The sequence below is a fragment of the Diorhabda carinulata genome, chromosome 5 (assembly GCF_026250575.1).
Source record: "Diorhabda carinulata isolate Delta chromosome 5, icDioCari1.1, whole genome shotgun sequence".
In the NCBI taxonomy this organism is placed as follows: domain Eukaryota; kingdom Metazoa; phylum Arthropoda; class Insecta; order Coleoptera; family Chrysomelidae; genus Diorhabda; species Diorhabda carinulata.
In genome coordinates this window covers 26,064,901-26,086,540 of record NC_079464.1, presented here as the reverse complement: position 1 = coordinate 26,086,540, position 21,640 = coordinate 26,064,901, and the positions used below count along the sequence as shown (strand labels likewise).

General features: G+C 32.6%; 1 protein-coding gene across 6 annotated transcripts in view; it reads left to right on the top strand.

Moving 5' to 3' along the window:
* LOC130894015 (uncharacterized) overlaps positions 1-21,640 on the top strand; it is a 214,097-nt gene that overhangs the window by 73,987 nt on the left and 118,470 nt on the right. For 2 of the 6 annotated variants that reach the window (XM_057800522.1, XM_057800524.1), the window contains exons 2-3: positions 1,098-1,216; positions 14,257-14,512. In XM_057800522.1, the coding sequence (XP_057656505.1) occupies positions 14,351-14,512 (162 nt within the window). In that variant the 5' untranslated portion in view covers positions 1,098-1,216; positions 14,257-14,350. Of the gene's footprint in view, positions 1-1,097; positions 1,217-6,331; positions 6,521-8,390; positions 8,401-14,256; positions 14,513-21,640 lie in introns of those variants that run through there. The other 4 variants (XM_057800525.1, XM_057800521.1, XM_057800523.1 and 1 more) reach the window with 3 other exon arrangements.

Here is a 21,640-nt window from a genome sequence, read left to right as displayed (position 1 = left end):
ATGGTTATGAATTTTTTGGAGTGTCTTAAACCTTGATTTTTCAGCCATCGTTTTAGTTCGTTGTTGATGTCAAATCTCATGAGGCCATACAAGGTCTCTGATTCAAAATATATGGTCTAGTAGTCACTTTAGGTTCACTTTGTTTCTGTTAACTAGTGCTTTTGGAGTTTGTTTGTTATCCTTCGCTAGATTTGACGTACACTCAACAGCTTAGGTATTTAACAGACACAAGTAAAGTTTCTGAATTGAGGATATTTATGAGTAGGTTTTATCAAAAACAGAATATTCTTCTTCTTCTTCTCATGCCGTCTTCTCATTGAAAGTTGGCGACCACATTTAAAAATGTGTCGTTGCGTAAGACGTGTTCTATGTAAGATGTTTTTCTTATCTTAATAATTGTCAACAGCTTTCTTTTGCGACCAATGCGTCTTAGTACTTCGTCGTTGATGATTCTGTCAGTTCAGGCATCTTCAGGATGCGTTTATAGTCACATCTATCAAGTTATTTGATCATATCAGCTTTCAAGGTCCAAGTTTCCACTCCGTCCAGCACTACTGACTACACATAACATTTCATGAATCCTATTCGAACGTGGAGGTTTAGATTTGTGTTTGAAATTGTTGAGGAGTACTTGAGAAATGCCTTTCGAGTCATCTCAATTTTGATCTTCGTCTGGATTCATTTGAGCCTTTATAACTGAACCAAGATACTTGTATTTTTGCACGCATTCTATTTGTTTTCCATTCAGTTTGAGAATAAGGTTAATATTAATATTTTGGTTTTTACTCATAACCATGAGTTTAGTGTTTTCAACCTTTATGGTGTGTCCTACGTTTTCATATTTCATACAATATTAGGTCCGTACTTTTTAAGAAAAATCTAACGTCTACTTAAATTTTTCAAGATTTGAATTAGTACCTGCTTATAGTATACTACGGCATTCACTGGTTTTTTTTATTAGTAATAAAATAATTCCGGAATTTCCCGCAACTGTGTCGTTTTATCAAACGTGCCTTTAGAAAATTGAAATAATTTAAAATTACCCAATAGTTTATTTATACAAAATTATTAAAGTGATGAAAGCTATTCTGTTCTAGCATAGTCGTGTCAATGATTCACATATATATAAAATGATGATTATCATGTTGGAAATTGAATGTAATATTACGAAATCCCATCTTGTAACAAATTGAAACGTCTCTTCGTCAGCAAGCCAGTGAGTATTTTGACTTAATTGTGAAATCAAATCAGTTATTTTCGTATTACGAATTGATTTTCATTGGGAACAAATATTTTCTTCTCTTTATATTCTCTTTATAGACGATAAAATCGTCGAATGAAAGAGAGAATGACAAAAGTTGTTGTCATTAAGGTCATGGGCGGACGGTAAAATGGGTTAGGCATGCAGGAACTGTTACGATGTTAAAAATAAGAGATTGTCGTTTAAAGTCGATTTAGATGTCTGCATATATTTCAAAAGGAAGTACCAAGCCTACATTAAGTCAAACCATTTCTTTGTGATTGTTCGTTTGTCAGATTTAATATTCTTAAGAAAATGAATTATTAAATGCGGTTAGTGAAGGTTTTTACTTTTGTCGTTTCAAATGTAACAGTAGCATAGTTAGTTCCAAGTCATTCTTTTATGACTTACTTTCTGCAAAGCTGTTATATAGGTAAATTTCATATGCAAAATAAACAATAACAGGGACGTACTTAAAAAGTGAAGTAAATTTCGATATTCGTTTAGTTATTGTAGAAAAAATAGAATTAAATATCAAATTATATAGTTGAAAACTGGAAATAAAATAATTCAGTAATTATTTTTTACATTTAAACATTTATATCTGCTGAATTATGGTTAATATAAAGATCTAGATATTCTTGCATGGCTTCCATGACTGCCCATTCTTTTTGTTTTCATTTCTCATCTACGTCCTCTATTCCTGGCTTTCCATGGCCGTTCATATTACACTTATTCATCATCTTACTCTTTAGTTTTTTGAAGTTTTGCACGTTCCACATCTTTTTTGTAATACCAGATTATGATCTGTCTGCATCCACCCCCTAAAACTTTCGTAGTTTCTCTCCATAAGTACATGGTCTATCTAATTCTCCCGTCCGATGATATCCAGGTTGCTTCATGTATTTTCTTATGATCAAATCTCATGATCATCTTCCTTTCCTGGTGCTTACTTTCACCTTTTGTCACATACTTGAATCGTTTTGCTCTGCCTAGGTGTGCTTTCATATCATTATCAATTTGATATCGTCGTAACTTTTCCTACTAAAGCATTTATCTTTCCATAGAATTCATTTTTTGTTGTTTTGTCTTTCGATAGGGCATTCACGTTGATGATCGTAATTTCCACTACAATATTATTTTGCATAGCCCTTCCGATCGTCGCTCGAAAATTATGACCTACATTTTAAAAAGGAGGCTTATAATATATCAATAATATATAAATAATATATAATATAATATATAAATGCAAATATCCACAAAAAACAAAATCTCTCACAATATCTAAAGAACCGAGAAGATGTGAACTAGCGATCAACGATCAGAGCGTAGAACAAGTGATGTCCTTCAAATAACTAGGAACAAACATAACAAGCGATAAAAATCTAAAGAAAGAAGTAAAAGCACAAACAACGAAGGCAGCATTAATATCAGGATACCTTAGAGATTTAATTTGGCGAAATAAATACAGCTGGTCCTCAGCATCCCAACTACTCCTGGCGAGCCCTTGATGAAAATACAGGACCTAGTCCTAACGTAAGAAGAAGACGAAGAAGAAGAAGAAGATAATAATAAATCTCATTCGAGTACCTGTTTTGTTTCTTGTCTATCATATTTTCCAAGTTATAATCAATATAATCCATTTTCAATTTGAGCAATCATAACATATATTATTGTAAGATAGAGGTCGCTCAATAAAGGCGCGTATAAGAAATGTCAAATTCGTTCGATCAAGTAAATAGATTTTGTTCTGCCAATTTTCATGTACACTCGAAATAGATCATTTAACAACAAACATTCTCTTCATCATCATCATCATCAACATAATCGAACAGCCAGTCGCATCCTCTGCTGGATACAGGCCTCCTTTAATTTTTGCCACTATACACGACCCCAGCAAGTGTCATCTAACTGGGAACCATCCTCTTAATATCGTTAGACCATCGTGTCAGTGGGCATCTTGTACTTCGAAAGCCATCTTCTCTCGATTTGGACTCAATAATTCTTTTGGTCCACTGATTGTCTGTTCTTCTGATCACATGGCCCGCCAAATTCCAGAGCTTATCCTCACGGATGGCATGTAAACCCCCGACAACAGTCTCTCAAAAAATAGGACTTAAATAAATCATTAATCAAAAATGACATTGGCTCTTATACTATAGTTAGTATGGAAATAACGATGGTTTCAGTGGGTTGAAAAAAAGCTTGCAGGTATTTACGGCAATGGAATTTTTTTACTTAGTTTGGTCTGCAGAATCCAAATGTAATTCAATAATATAATTTAGATATTGCACTATTAAAATCAAATTATTGTTAAAGAAATACAATTACTACACTCAGAATTATACAAAATTGGATTGCCATTACAGTCATTAACTATCCCTTCTCGAACTATCGAAAATTAAAATAATGATTGTCATTGAACCACAAATTTTTTATTACTTTGATATCTTTAATTTTCGTTCTAATTTTTTATCCAGTCTTGATTATTTCTCAAAAAAAATTCTGTTACTGTTAGTGGGTCACAAGTCACAATCAATGATTTAACGACATTTTAAACCTGATAAAATCTTTTGTAAAAGGTTTTTTATCGATTATATATTTTATATACTGAGTAGAAATGTAGGTCAACTAGATTAACTGTTTAACATAAAATTGGCGAGGATGCAGGCCAAATTTTTATTTATAGGTTAAATAAGAGAGAAAATGCAGTTCAGATATAAAAAAAAGTGGCAACTATATGATGGATAAAACCAAATAAATCAAGATTAACAAGAAAAAAATGACAATATGAGTTAATGCCATGTTTGTGATGATGATACTTTACTTATATGCTTTCTTTTGTCATCATGCTCTATATGAATGATAACCGAAAGCTTATTTTGAGTAAGTGAGTAGCTACCACAAATACAGTGACTGCATTTTATAACCTCAATTATTTCCGCTGCATTTTTCTCAATCAGTACATCTCATACTTTAATACGGCGTCATTACAGCAATGGAATGGCCAAATAAACTGTCCCAATGCATTTCGTTGGATCATAACAGTTTTGCGGCGTTGCAAAACCGTTAACTTAAATAATTTCAAAAATATGGGCTCAGGATATATTAGATTATTATTCACCACAGACCTTACGAATAAAGAAAGAAAAAATAGGGTTGAAAGAGGTGTTCTAAAGGAGATTTTGTCGATCTATCGCTTCGTAGAGTTTACCACGTGTACTTAGTACTAGGAATAGAAAAGCAAAAAACTATCTGATAAATTCGGTTCTTATTCTGATAGGTTTCGTGAGAAAGTCTGGACAATGGAATGTAGATTGAGAGGAATGCAATTGATATGGAAGTGATTGTGGCCACAAGCCTCCTTCTTAAAATGGATCCTTAGGCTGATAGGTTTCGTGAGAAAGTCTGTGCAATGGAATGTAGATTAAGAGGACTACATTGGATGTTGAAGTGGATTTGGTCACAAGCCTCCTTCTTAAAATGGATCCTTAGGCTGATAGGTTTCGTGAGAAAGTCTGGACAATGGAATGTAGATTGAGAGGAATGCAATTGATATGGAAGTGATTGTGGCCACAAGCCTCCTTCTTAAAATGGATCCTTAGGCTGATAGGTTTCGTGAGAAAGTCTGTGCAATGGAATGTAGATTAAGAGGACTACATTGGATGTTGAAGTGGATTTGGTCACAAGTCTCCTTCTTAAAATGGATCCGTAGGCTGATAGGTTTCGTGAGAAAGTCTGGACAATGGAATGTAGATTAAGAGGACTACATTGGATGTTGAAGTGGATTTGGTCACAAGCCACCTCCTTAAAATGTATCTATCTATCTTTACGCTTATGTGTTGAGACAAGTTCACCTGTGTTTATCCGTCCCGCTCACCAGATTGAGTACTATCCATCTTTTGGCTCTTACTGAAAATAAAAATAGTGTTGAAAGGGAAACAAGTCTTTATTTGGATGGGTACTGGATGAATTCTTGACTTGAAAACTGCCTTTTCCTATATTTATTCAGTTTTCAGAAAGTTGAACCACAAGGGCATACAAAATTTATAAACTGACGTTATATTCTTGAAATTATTGATTCGAAGCTCAAATATGAAACAAACATAGTTCGTTACACACATAGGCTGCACCAATAAAAACTGCTAAAGGTTTAGGAAAAGCCAATCAGGTACCTAAACTTTTGAACCACCCACGTGTGAGTGCTACGGATGATCTGATAATAAATAACTGAGTTTTTTCGTCCTCTTTACAACATTCTGGGTCGTTCGCGATGCTAATAACATGAAAATAGCGTCATAGATGATCATTTCCGCTTAAGCAGCCGCTCTCTAGTCACATTTTGTTTTGTTTGATCAAAGCAAATAATTGGTAATCTTAGCTTGTCATACCCCAAATGTTTCTACCCATCTCCCATCTCCCAAGAGACTTCTAAGCGATTTAATAGCTTTAGTTTTGGCTGATTAGAACAAAAAGTTAAATTCAAACAGGAGAAAAGGAATAGAGCACTTGATTCCTAGTTATTTCTCCACATTAAGTGTCTAAAAGACACTCGATTTGTATATATGGTTGTTCTGAAATCACAGTAAAAGTCAGATTCCAAAATAAGACTTTTGATCAATATTTCACCTGAAAAGTATCTAGTATATAATATAAAATAATTGTCTTCGGGCCAATATGACTAATTAAAAATCTTACGAAAACAAAACCTCATGATATGAATATAAAATACTTCCAAGTGTCTCCCTCGGGCATTTCGAAAAGTCCACCTGCTTTTAATTAACGAAAAAATTAGCATTGTTCAAAAATACGCTCACACTCTGCTTTGAGCAGCTCCTGCAATCACGTTATTGTTTTTAGTTGAAGCAATGATGAAATAGCAACAATCTAACGTTACTTTTATTACGTTTTCGTATCAATACAGTGATAGACAGTTATTTGAATTGGGCGCATCCGCCATAATTGTTCGAAATTGATTGGCGAGTTAACAAAACGGGTCTTTACCTTTTTAGTCTGGTTTTATGTGGGCATAAACTTTACACTAGCAGCTGTTGTAAAAGTTAAGACTAGTTTCGACAGTGTTTCTTTCTTAGTAAGATTTTGTCCTCTTTAGATGACGGTTTCGAGACGCGGTACCAATTCCGCGGTGCGTTATTTTAAATTCGAATATCAATTCATGCTCGGTTAGAAATAATTTGTTATAAAGTGACTAAATTGCGAGAATTATAAGTAAAGTGTTGTGGATATTCTGAATAGTTGTTTAATGGAAATTTATCAAAAGTAAGTTGAAAAATAAATTGTCTAGTTGCGGTTTATTTTCGTGTCAATTGAAAACTAATAGATTAGATAAATTTTTTAAGAAAGGATAAGGAAATATCGTTAAACACTTAAGTAAAGAAAATGTAATAATAATTATTTAAAAAAATTGTTTCATAATTTAACCTTTATGATGAGAAAACCTTGAAATGTAACCAATAATATATCAATACTCAAAATGCCATGGAAACATGTATAATTCTCAATAAACGACCATATTACTAAATATTCGATTTTCATAATTCTCAGTAAGCCCTTTAAACCCTGAAAACGTGACATGTGTTGATGTCTATTGATTTGTTTCTCACGTATATCCACTTTTTAAAACGATTAACTCGATGTACACGTTGTAAAGTATTTTTAAATCCCTGCTTTTAAGAATGGATATATAGACTATATTACATCCGGCAATACGTCTAATTATTTTTGATGAAAATTTTCCAATCTATAGGTTTATGGGTCAAAATTAATATTTTCGTACAAAAAAGCTAACAAAAATGTGTAAAATAAAATAATAGTCGATAATTTCCAAAACTAACCTAGAAGCTTGTATCCATCCGGAATTCTCCATTAATTAGATTTAAAGAGATAAATTCACCCCTTAACAAAATAAACAGTAATATTTGTAACAGTATCTCGAACCGTCAACGAAATATATTTATAATAGAGGGAAGGAAATTATGGTTTGGAAAAAATTATGGACGAAGCTGTGGCAGTTTTTTTTTGGTGGAAAAACAATTCTCTTTACCTTGTATTCAATTTCGTTCCAGGAATTTTCGAATTTTCATATTTTAATGTTTTTTCTTTCGATATACTATAGTTTGCTAATTAAGTATTATTTTTTTTATCGTATTGATGATTTTTTAGTCTATTTTCTAAATACTAAGATGTCTGTCGTATGTAAACAGGGTCAGAATCATTACAAGGTACTGAAATTATAACATTACTTCTGTTTGTTTTTGGGTGTTTTAGATTTTAATTTAGTGAAATATTTCGAAAATGCACACTCCTGAGAAAAAAATCGGCGGTCAAAAGTCTCTCGCAAAATATCTGGGGCTTATAGATTCTATTCTTTTTCTGATTTTGGGAACTCAAAGCCATTAGTCTCAGCCTTATAATGAATAGTCTATATTGTTATTGAGTTATTCTTTTGGTAAAGGAAAACTATCAAAAGAAAAGGAATCTTGAACAATGAAAATAATTAACAGTAAAGAAAATACAAGCTTAAATTAGTCAAAATAATAATTTAACTGAAATTATTTGAAGTTTCTTCACTCGATCTTGTTCGATGCTCTCCCATCCCTCAGTAAGCGCTGTCCGATTTCGTGGTTAGTGCATATTTTCTAGCATGAACTTTTCTCTTGAATTAATCCCATGAATGATTGATAGAATTTAAGTCCGGGATACGTGCTGGCCAATCCATGAGGAAAATTCGACATCTTATAAATACTGCCGTACGGAACCTGCAGTAGGTGGGCAATTTCCTGTTCTACAAAGTTTTCGCCAATGAAACTGGCGTAGGGAACAACGTAATTCTCTAAAATTTCTTCTATGTATCGGTTCGTCGTTAATCCCCCCTCTCCATCGCCAATTTCAATAACAAATCGGTTTTTGCTTCAATCGAAATGCCTGCCCGAACTATCCAGGACCCTCCTCCAAAAACTACGTTTCCTTTTATGCGAATTTTTCTTCAGGTCTTCTGTAGACTCGTCATTTTCTATCGCTACCATGCAGGCACACTCTGCTTTCGTCTGAGAAGAGCACGGAGCCCCACTGTTCGTCACTCCAATTAATGTGTTCTCTGGCAAATCGTATACAGACTGCTCGGTGGGCTGGGAGTAGTAGTAAGTATTCTTCTTATTGTCCAGACACCCCTTGCGTTTCTCTGTATACGGTGATTGCTTGAGCAGCTTTTTCTTGATTTCGATTGTGAAATGAATTTTTTTATGATAATAATTGAATTTTTTACTTATGTTTCCAATTCCATTTTTTGGTACAAATCTTTGAAACGGAATCAGATACAAGAAAAAAAAATATATATAAATGATTCACATATATAGGAACGAAACAGTTGTCAATGATAAAAAAGATCTGAACAATTTGAGTAGTTCTATTTTAGAAATTTCAATGTAACTACGAATAATTTAATTGATGTCTTATACAATTTTAATTTTTATATTCATCATGTAGGTGATTTATTGATTCATATAATTATGCAAGTGCTCAACATCTAAGGTAAAAGAAACTGAAGAAAAGTGTTGAGAATATTGCATGGTGCAGTCGGAAGAAAATGGCAACAAACAGTAATTGGCTATTATTAGTCTCGATAATTGAATTAAATCTCATATAAAAGAATCTTTCTTTTGTTTAAGTTGATATAGATTATAAAAACTGATATTTTTGATGTATTAATTTGATTGAATAAGAATAACTGATTTAAATTCTATAATTTTCAATAGTAATTAACATAAAAAACATTTCGTACTAGGCTAATCTGAATGTATCTCCAGTTAACGTCTTTTTTTTAGTGTTATTATATTATTAATTTGTATTCCGACTAAATAAATTCTTTGGCATATTTCAAACAGCCAAAATCGTTTAATTATAAATGTCCCTGATTCAGATCACGATATGTCGTTTATATAAGAACCTAATTGTCGTCCAATTTAAAGTGATGACTGAAGAATTTAATAAAAAAAAAACGACACGAAAATACTTTTAGTAACCGATTCTTGTCAGGACATTTTTAATATTCTTACGGCCATCAATTCCATCACATGATGGACAAGTTATAAATTATACGTTAAATTATAGTTCAGTGATTAAATTATACAGAATCTTTCACAATACGGTAATTACGTTTTTGGTGGGTATTTGTTCATTAATTTTATTAACGGGATTTCGATCATAGAAGACTCGTTGCTTCTTCAAAAAAAAAATGATAAATCATAGAAAAGTAATCAATATTGTAGGTCAAAAGACTAGCAGCAAACCGGGTGTTCGATTATATGAAATATTAAATCAATAGGAATCGTTCTTGAAACCAAAAAGACATTAGCCATGCTAGATTGAAATTGGAAATAAACTTTAAAACAATGTAGAGAAAATTAGGCATTAACATGTGGGTAAAACTATTATCTCTCTCCTCTTTCCAAAGGATGAAGTAACACCATTTATATTTGATTCAGCAGTTGTTTTCAAGCTTGCTTATCCTGTGCAATCTTTTCGGCATGATGCAGTCTCATATTTATTAAGGGTATTGTTTGGTGTACCCATCTAGATGGAGATCTGCCCCATGGGCGTTTGCCATCTACTTTCGCTTCTATGATTAATCGTTCCATTTTACCTGATCTTATAGCTATATGTCCCAGGTACTGCAGATACATGCAGTTTAATCTGGTTAACAGCTTTGTACCTGGACCAATTTTGAGTAATAAGGATACGTTGGTTTAGTCCATGATATTCGTAAGAGTATTTTATAAACCCACATTTCCAAAGCCTCTATTCGGTTTTCATCTGCTTTGTTTAAAGTCCATGTTTCAATTGCGTACGTTCCAATGGGGAAAATAAGGGCATCAACTAGGCGGAGTTTCTTGTCTTTCCATATTTTATTCAACTTGGTAGTCGCTTATCTTGTCATAGTCAAACGACGGCGTATTTCGCTTTCGCATATCACAGTGTTGTTTCCCAAACTATGATGCTCAAGTCCAATGTGATGTAAGGTATAGTCGTTTTACCAAATAAAAGCTAAAATATATCAAAACCTCCAAGCAGCTAGTTGTAGCAGAAAGACTTATCTGGTGAGCCACCACCAAGGCATATACATTACCGATGAAAAGTTTTTGCTCACCCTATAGTCTGCGTGATGCACAACACAAAACAATACAATCCATTTGGTTTCATTCGTGTTTTCGAAGATGGGAAGTGGAACTAGTGCTTTCTGATGTCCCTGTCCAATGTGTTCTACAACAACTTAATTAGATTGATATACAATCAGTACATTTTTCCTCTCCAATTCTTCCTAATATTCCTTGCAAAGTTTCGAGCAATTTTTGGGATTGTTGTCATGGTGGAAGATGAATTTTCTGCCGATCAGGCGCTGACCAGAACGTACTATAATTTTTATACCCTCCTTTCATCAAAATCCCTTTGATTTTTACCAAGTCTCCCGTCGCCCTTCCTCTATAACATCCCCAAACCGTCACCAAGCCACCACTGTCTTTTAAAATCGAATCACACATGGATCTAGGATCCGTTCTCTCTTTCACCTGCGTTTAAATACTTATTACTCCATACAACTGTCTCCCATTCTTCAAGCGTCAAATTTGTATATTCTTTAGTCCACTGCAAGCTCTTTATATTATTTTGACGTCTTAAAAGAGGTTTTTTGCTGCCACCCTTCGAAAAAGAACAGCTTATCTCCATCTTCTTTTCACCATAGAAATACTCAAAAGCGAATCTGTTGAATCAATATCATAGCTACTAGCTCTGGGTCCGTAAGTCGTCAATCACTTATACAGATCAACACAATACTTTCACCTTCAGCAGTTGTGGTTTTTGAACGTTTTCTATCATCAAAGCTCCTAATGGATGTTTTCACGTTGTACTCTTCGGTACGTTGAGGTATTTTTAATTCGGCGGCAATTATACGGTTCCTTTTTCCTAGACTATGGATACAATTAATGAGTTTCAATCGACAGTTGCTTGATTTTACCCATTTAAAAACTTAGTATGAATTTGCAAGAAAGGAAACAATTCGTATACGAACTTTACAAAAAGATGGCTTGGTAAAAAAAGTATAAATCACAACGTCTCACTAGGACTAAACTACAATCATAAGCTCTGAAGAAATAGTTCGCGGTTCAATAATAATGAATAACGCAGTTGATACTTGCAAGTTTTAACTTGTTGCACTTACACGACAAAATATAAAATTGCATTTGTATACAGTGATAAAATAACTTTTTGGTTTGTAAGACATCGTTTCGACCTTCGCTTGACAATATGAAAGAGGAATTTGTTAAAGTTAATCAAACAAAAGTTAGTATAGTACTGCGCTTCATGTATTGGCTACAAGCTACACAATCACAAATAGTCCTTACATAATCTAAAAACTAGGACCAAAGATTTATCATACTCTACCACTAGATAAGGCAAACTAACCAACTAGGTACATACATACAAAGATAAAATCTAAGCACTACAAACATACAAATAAAAAGAAGAAAGTATAGATTGGATATTATCAAACCAGAGATGATCGCACATATAACAGAAAACAGACGATATACATAAACAAACAAATTCTTCTACTTTTATCTCTTTCCTATTTGTTTATAATTGTACCATGTCCGTATTTTTTAATTCATACATTCTTATATTTCAGTTTCGTCCTACTCTGGCTTCTGGTTTCCCATTATGACTGTCGATACATTTTCTTTTATAGTTTCGTTTGTGACTATAAAAAACTTTTTTGTACACCATGATGAACTTATAAACATCTAATAACTTACATAACCAATACAATACCAATACAACCAAGAAGAAGTGATTAATTTCGCTTGCTTTAACGATTTTATCAAGAATCCATTTGCAATGTTTCAAATAGAAATCTTTAATATTAAGTAAGTGGTTTGTAAATACCAAGCAACAGTTTTAACTGAGAATGATATACGAAATTGTGAAATTACTTAGTTTTATTTAAAAAAAATTATCGCAATGTGCATTTTGTTAATTCCGTAAATACATTGAACCATTATAAAATGTCAAGCTAACATTTATCAAAATATATTATTTACTTTATAAGAAATGTAGTCAGCCTTCTATTAACTCATTTAAATAAACCGATTGTCAGTTAATAAAAGTTATTAATTCTGGTTTTGATTTTATAATAATATTTATAATGTACTGAATATTTCATTTAGATTCTTCAATATTTCACGAAATATTTGAAGATACATTTGTATGCATCCCTCTCATATCGTCAGATAGGTTCTTCAGTCTTCTGTGCTACTCGCTCTTCTTCCTACTTGCATGGGTTTAGTGGAAGGGCCCGGTTATGCCCGGTTATCTCTTCTTCACGTGCACTATAAATATCCTTAAAGAGAGGATGCACTTGTTAAAGCTGCCCCTACTCGATATCTTCCGATCCTCATATTACAGAGATCTTTGAGAATGAGAAATGCTTTATTGTCAAAAAATTGTTACAATTTGTAAACAAAAGCTTGTAAAAACTAGACAACAAACATAAAAATAACTAAATAAAGTCCCTAGCGAAGTCGTTCACTGAACAGTACACACTTTAAATATGCCCTCAAATTATTGCGGAATGCGGGAAAAGATGATAGCGATTTGATTTCAATTGGCAAGTGATTGTGCATTTTTTAGCATTGTAAAATATTGAGCCCTTGACTAATTCTGAACTTGGTGTAGGTAAGTAAAGGTCGTGCTCCACTTTCTTAAGTAGATAGCCGTGCAACGTTCTTTCTGATATTGGAGAAACGTGCTCACGAATTAGGCAGACGGATTCAAAGATGAATAAGGAAGGAAGAGACAGAATTTTAAATCTTTTAAAGAAGTCTCTGCAGTAAGCCCTGCTGTTCAGTCCGGGTAAATATCTAACCACTCTCTTTTGTGAAGATTCGCTCAAATTGAGTCGCACCACACGTACCCCAGAAGGGAAGGGCATATCGGAGAATTGTCCAAAATAAGCCCTAAGAATTTTACAGATTCAACGACGTCAATGGTGATGTTATTTAATAGAAAAGGTTGCAATGTATTTATATATGATAAGACTTTAGTTTTGGAAACGTTGAGGTAGGGAAGATTAAAATCGCACCATGATTTAAGGGTGATTAGGTCACTAGATATGCTCCGAAAGAAACTAGTATTGTCTGCAAATAGACAAATTTTACCACTGATTTTTAGATAGGCGATGTCGTTTATAAACAAAAGAAACAAAATAGGGCCTAGTACTGAGCCTTGGGGCACTCCACATTCTATTGTCTTGCAAGAAGACATCGTTGTATCAACCCTTACAAGCTTTATAGGTAATCTTCCTCCTTTCTTCATTATTTTCATATTATTTGTCTACACTGTTAGCGGTTATTCAAATGGTTAGTCTGTTTAGCATATTCTTCTGTAATGTAATCCGTGAACTTCCTTAGTTGGATAATTGAGTGGGTTCTCAACTCTTGAAATCCTCCACTGGCAGTTTCCTTTACAACTTCCACTATCTTCTTATGGTTTCAACACTAGGAAGATTCGCTCCGTAATAATGTACCAAGGGGAACTCACAGATTATCTTAAGCTAATGTTAATCTGGACTTCTTTCGATAATTCTTAGCAGAGTATCTCCTAACTGTAGATGTATACAGCATTATGGGGATAAATATGGTCTTGATAGGGTGGAGCTTTGTCTTTATATCTTCTTCAATGGTATTTCCTCTACTGGTTCATTCACATCTATCTATATTTTCATGTATTATTATATTATATATTAAATCCAATCAACTTAATGCGGTACTGTACTAATACTTTATTGCTTAAATTAAAGTGAAACATTGCTTCCAGTGATCTAGAAAGCGGCACTGACGTTCGTATGTTTAAATGTCAAGAATTATACCGAATATCTTTAAGGCTGCTGACTATGATGGGTATTTTTAGAAACTATACTAAACAAAGAACATTTTTTGTTTCAGGTTGATGTCAATAGGATATTGATAGCACATCTGGTGAGCGAGACTAGTGAAGAACTAACCAATAAAACGGACAAAATTACTCTTTATAAGATCAATGGAAGTAGTAGCAGCGTCCCCTAACGGGGCTCCTTTTCGCGATCACGACGTACGAGAATGGTCAAGGATCGATTCCATCACAGGTGCTCTTGAACGAGCACGTTTGGAAACCGATCATTGGTCTGCGAATACGATAAATTCTTCACATAAGTATGGAAAGGTGAGTGAATTTTATTTTTCAACTGGAAACTATTTCTTCGAAGAAAACACTGTTTCATAATGTTTGAAATTTTTACGAAACAGGAATTAATTTTTATTCCTTTCGCATATCACGTTGCTGATTATTGTCTTTTTTTCATTGTAATCGTAAGAGAAATTTTCGAAAAACATTTATTTAGAGGTATAAGATGAGATAAAAAGTAAACTTATTATTTTCTTAATTTTTTCTATTTCTATGTTTTCATGTTTCTATAGCAATCCCTATACCTGAATTTATTACTTGGTTATATTCAAGATTTTCCCAACATTTCATTATTATAAGCAATTATTATTATTATTATTTAATAAATATGATCCATATCACTATTCATAGAAAATAATTTCAAACTAAAATTTTGAAGTATTTGCCAACAGATCATTTTTGTATTTGATTTTTATAAAAATTCGCTACATTTTTCCACATTTTTAAGTCAATACTATTAAAAGCTAACTATACTTCCGTTTTATAACTTGTCTTGAATCATTTTTTGATAGACATTCTTGTATTATTTAAATGATGTTTCTTCGAACTCTTGATATCCTATCTCCAATCTTGCTGTTTTGTGTGAAATACTCCAATCCAAGTTTTCTTTCCAATAAATAGCAGTCATTTCATGCACTCCTCTCATGAAATAATCAAACGTTTGTTGTAGATAAGTTTTATTTTCTAACTAAAAACTTCTAATCAAAATTACACCATTTGTCTATGAAATAATCCGAATACCTTTGCTGTAAGTTATTTCTTCTATGATGCAAGGTGGTCACTTCAACAATGCACTTTATCTTACACCTCATTTCAATTTTATACTTTCTTTCATTATGGTTTATTGGGGCTTTTGACTATTCTTATTTGTTAATCTAAGTTTTCATTCCTTTTAAACCTTTTATCAATTTTGAGCTTCTTGATATATCGAATGCTATTGTCAAATTTAGTGTTATATTTTTTTAAAAACATGTGCAGTAATATTTTTCTCGCCGGATCAATATTCAAGGTAACAAATAAAGCAATCAACCACATCAAGTTTGTTTCCACATCCCAATGAATGTTTCAAATGTTTATTCATTGCCAAAACATGAAACTCGTGTTAATCTCTAACAGCGCCGAAACTTTATAGTCGTATCATGGAACGATAAAATCTTGTCTTTTCTTCATCACTACATCTTATCTAATTCGTAAAAAGATAGAGGAGCATCATTATATTTTTTATGGTCAGCAATTATCATAATATAAGATTTTCAAATCTATTCGATCTGATTTCTGTAATAAAAAATTTATCTCAGATATATGTTATGTTAAACAAAGTGGGCTGATATTTTTAATAAGTCGATGAATAATTTATATTACTACTCATAATATAGTCCATTCATTTAAGCTTTGTTACCACGGAGCAATAATATAAAGACGTGGCCCTGAAATTGGTGGAATTGTCGTGTTTGAACGGGATTAAACATGTTTTATTTTTGAGCGTGATTATACATGATTATAAATTTCGCCAGTGGCATCTTAGATCTAAGTGCAGCAAGTTTTTTTCTACCTGTTATTAATATTAAATTTAGAAATATCGTCGGCGTCGTGTCACGTAGTTAAACTTCAAGAAGACGAAACTTTTCGAATTATGTGCAAATGAGAGGAGTTTATAAGATCTATCTTGCAAAGAATATAAAGACGAGAACTGGCGGTTAACTGTTAAGTGCTCAAGAAAATAACTGATAGTGGAATGTCAGGAATGAGTGTAGATGACGGTTTTGTTCCATAAGTCTTCGATTCTTTCGTTTTGTAATATTTCTTTGACATTCCATAAACATAGGGTCAAAATCTTACCAAAACTTCCTTGTAAAAGCTTCTCCATAATTTCCAAGCAAGTACTGCATCGTCTTGGACGTTCGAAAGGTCCAAATATCTCACGCTACCTCCCCATTTGTGTTTTTATAAGTAAAAACTACGAAAGTGATATCAGAAGCGTGCCTGTTCTCATGTTACTTCCCGGTGAAAGCATAGCTTCAGCGTATGAAGCAATTTTACTATCAGAACTCGGTGATTAAATATTTGCGTAGAACATGATGGGAAAAATGTGTTAACCTAAGTTTAAACTATATTGGTGAATAAACGTTTTATATCAATTTGTTAGTTAAACTCAAAATATCCCTTTTTGATAAAATTTCGCTAGTTTTATTGTATTCTTTATTTCTTAATTCGAAAATTTTGTTACCGTGTTTGAAACATCTTATTGTTATCACCTAGATTATTTGTCTCTTACGAAGAACGTGACACCAATCGGTCCTTCCGAGAAAATCCATCTGCTAGCTCGCAAATACAAGAATACTAGCATAATCCGTCGATTGATTATGATCTATTTATTTTCTCTTGTATATCAAGGATAACTTTCAGGCCAACATAGTTTTTGGTATATCAGCTAGTTGCTATCAAATGCCCGGATGCCTGAACGTCTCCACAACATTATTTTTGACAAACAATTCTATAATAGTGAACGATTTTGTTAAACTTTAGTTTGATTGCAACACTCGGTATATCACCTTCGCTGACACAACAACGGATTATATTATAGAAGCATGAGTTCTTCTTCATCGATAACATTTTATAGAAGACGATGTACAACGGCATTCGCATTTCCACTGTTACTTCACACGTGAGGCAAATTATAAAATTTTGTGTTTATATGAAATTAACTTAACTGATATTGACTTTATTGGAAATAAAAATATTCATTTTTTATTAACAAATCATCTGTACCTGAAAGTCAAACAGTATTTTTACACAAAAAGGAAATTTAACAGCAAAGGAATTTGTTCATTTTTATAGACATAAAATTAATACAAAACATGTATTTATTCAACTAGAAAAACAAACTCAATAATTTAAGATATGAAATATTTTAAATTTTCATTATTATTAGCATAAAAATTATATTTTTCGGCAGTCCATCATTAAGTCATCTCCTGCTTTCAGCATGTCCACTGTTATGAAGTATTTTCTTCGCTTCATTTTTATAATCGCTTCAGTTACTTTTTCCCCTATTCCCCTATCATATATTGTCTATTTTCTTGTCCCTTTGGGTTTAGCAGGATCGTTTCCTGTTTACTTTTTCCTTCTGTTGTTCTTTCTTTTGCTTATAACAATTGTTTCAAATATTGTCTCTATCTTCACATGATTCCTTATTCTCCTTCTCTCCTCTTCATTTCCTGCTTTCAACATGTCCACTGTTATGCAATCTTTTCTTGTCTTCATTTTTTTAATCGCTTCTGTTATTTTTTCCCCTATTATATATTGTCTGTTATCTTTTCCACTTGGGTTTAGCAGAATTGTTTCCTGTTTACTTCTCCTTCTGTTGTTCTTTTTCTTCTAACAATTGTTTCAAATATTGTTTTCATCTTTCCATGATTCTGTAAGGTTTTCACTCTATTTTTTCTTGCATTTCGCGTTACTTCAAATAATATCTTCTGAAATTCCTTGAAAGCAGTGTTCATTTTTTACTCTAGCTCATGATGTTGTTGTTTGTTTTTCTTCTAATGAAAAATATATTATACAAGGTGTTTCGGGACTTGATGCGAATAATTCAAGAGTGAGAATATGACGTGAAAATGTTGTTACACAAAATAAGTTTAATTATATTCTCTAAATTATACATTAGGGATTCTTAATGCATGATTACGTATGTCCATGTAGTGTGTTTGACGTAATAAATAATTCTAAACTACTATTGAAGGCCAGGGGCGGGTCATTCCCAATGGTTAACAATCCATAACTTTTACAGAGGCAACCTGTATAATCGAGAGGTAGCAAAAATACATTTTTTAATCGATTTTTCAACAAAAAGATACACTTTGCTTAACTCGATAAAATTTATGTAGATTTCTAGACCGTTGTACATGCCAAAAAACCGTTCGCCATAAAGAGACATTCTGAAGTAAAATATCATATATTGTAAAATTGAAATGTAGGGAAATTTTGGCCTACAACTTATGAAAACCAAAAAAAAACTGTTCGAAGTGAGCACCATGAACTTCTACATACTTCCGGAGGCTACGGAGGATGTTTGTTTTAATTTGGAAGAGCATTCTAAGATTCTGCCTTATAGCGTTCCATGGAAGTTCATTCTATCGATCATTAGTAATCTGATCTTCGATAGTATGTAGTACAAATATTTATTTATTTATTCATTAGTTCTCCAAGAAATGTTTGATTGTGTTTGGATACCTCCTGGAAGCATTTTTAATAAATAACTACAATTTATAATAATTTTCTTCAGAATATCTCTTTATGGCGAACGGTTGTTAATTGTTAATCATTGAGCATGAGCTGCCCCTGGCCTTCAGATACTAGTGTAGTATAAGAGGTGGGAGAAAAATTTTTTATATCACATTATTTTCAGTTCATCTATAACAAGTACCGGAACACTTAATTCTATTGAAAAAGCAAGTGTCGTTTACTATGCAGAAAACTGAATACCAATTTGAAAAATAAATGTTACTACAGTTTGATTTTCAAGTATAGATATAGATATTGAAGAAGATGACAGAGATTCTCGAACCTGAATTACCTATTTATTTGTACCAAAACTTTATCTATTTTTTTTTCAAGATTCATAAATGCAATAACGTCAATATATGACGCATTTTTAGAACAATTAAATCACGACAGATAATCGTTTATGTTAAACTTCCTATTGCAATTTCACAAACCTAATAGATAGAATCTCTGAATTTCTACATCAAAACATACATAGGCAAAATCGATGACATTGACTGAACACGACGTAACGAACGTAGCACGCAATATTGCTGTGTACAAACAATTCGTGAGATATCAATTTTTTAAGTATAACGATCGGAGGCACTAATGTTCTGCTAATTATTTTTATTGCGGTTTAGAAAGATTCTATCTTGTTGTTTATTGAATAATCTGAAATGTTAATGTCCATTGATGGTATCTGACAGTCGTATAAACGTGGAAATGGTTTTCGTAATCTAATAGTGAAGGAAAGTAACGTCTTTTTTATATCATTCAACACCTACTATTTACCTATGTAGGAGACATTTTAGTAGGATAAATATTAACATATTTATTGTCGATATTTCAATTCTTTTGAAGTTAAATGATTTTTATTGTGATATTTGAAGAAGTTCCAAGCTTTTTATAAACAACATCTACCGTATCCATAATTTTATTTGATTGTGAAAATGTATAATTGTATCATTGTTATTATGAAAAATTGAGAATTCTCATCATATTAAAATGATTTCATTGGTCAATGATGCTTATGACCAATTACTATTAATAGTTTTTGTTGGTCTTGTCTTTGATGTTGAGGTATTCCTCTACAGGTTTCCATGATGACATTTTTCTATATATTGATATTCAGTTTCTACTTTAGACCAAACTCTTTCAAGTTACTACAATTACTTTTGCTAGTTGAGGTATTGGCTTTCACTCCTCAGGTAGTATTTAGTAATACTGGTTCGAGCCACTTCCTTTTGGTATTGGTGCTTAAATACCATTTTTTATTTTTGCTTAAAAGACATTGTTTCCTAAATTTGGTTAATACACAATATACATTCCTTATTTCGATAACACCATCTTAAATTACTGTTGCATTAGTCTTCTTTTATAACAAAATCATAGATTCAGGTTTTGCTTTCTTGGATATAGCATAGGGGTATCTTTTGTGTAGCATCGTCTATCCTAACCTCTTTGCTATTCTTTGATATCAAGGACTGTGTTATTCGGATTGGGTTATTTCGGTTTGAATTAAGAGTATTCATCTTTCCATTTCACAAGATTCGAAAGATCTTCTGCTCTTGTTTAAAATACTTGTTTGTTTTGTAAATATGGAGAGCCTCCTTTCTCTAACATTTCGAGTGACTAAATCTGTGTTTGTTGATCTGTACTCTTATTCTTCTGTTGATTATTTCGATCACTCTGAGTAAATAACTCTCCACGGGAATCACCAATGTGTCGATGTCTTTAATTTTGTTTTACCTCTATTTCATCGCTCAATGTTACTGCAATTTTTCATCATCTTATTCTTGGTTTGATTTCTTTGTTATTATTCGTAAAGTATTGATCGAAATCTAGTTAATTGACAACTCTCCTCCTAAGTCAACGCTGAATCATTAAGAGATGATCAGTTCATTTAGCTTACTGTCATTCTAGCAACACAATTTTGAGTCACATAGATTATGATTTATTCTTTGCATCCTCATCCATAATTTTAAAGAAGGTGCCTAGATAGATCATTGGGCTATAAATTTCAGGATTATTGGTGTCTTCAGAGTTTGTCTAGTATGCAGGATTATTATATATTTCCATTTTCTTTTTTTTTTTCACTCTCCACCCAGAAATACACTTATTCTCCTATTATTGTTTTATAAATATTATGTAACTGCTGTGTGAACAATGTTAGGGATTTCTAAGGGTAATTTGGAGTGTATGTATTATAACTTTCGGTGATCGATGTATGTTTTATAACAAAGAAAAACACTTTACCAAAAATCTATTTTATTTAACAATGTAATCTCCTTTAAGAGCATTACAATCATTCCAACGCTTCTCTAACTAAGGATTTGTCTTTTTTCCCTTAAAATAGGTTTCAGCATCGGCAATTGCTTTTTCATTTGAGCGGAATTCTCATAACCGACGAGCATTTTTTTGAGATGAGCGAATAGTCAGTAGCCACTAGGGGCCAGATCTGGACTATACGGTGGATGAGGAAGCAATTCAAAGTGTAAATCGTTAAATTCAATCATCGTTACCAACGAATAGTTTCATTGTCTTGGTGAAATAGTGTTTTTGTCTTTGACATATTAGGCCATATTTCCTTGATTTTATCATTCAAACGATCTACCAACTATATAGTATTCGCTATTGATGTACAATATTCCATGCGCATCCCAAAATACTGAAGCAATAACATGGCTTCCCCATGAAGGGATGGATCCATGCATCATTATTTCATTGTAACATATCGACGCAATCTGATTTGTTATGTGTAAACATGGTCAAACACTGCTATGAATCATCAACAAGTTAATTTTGATCGACTGTAAGTAAAAGCGGCACCCACTTTGAAAA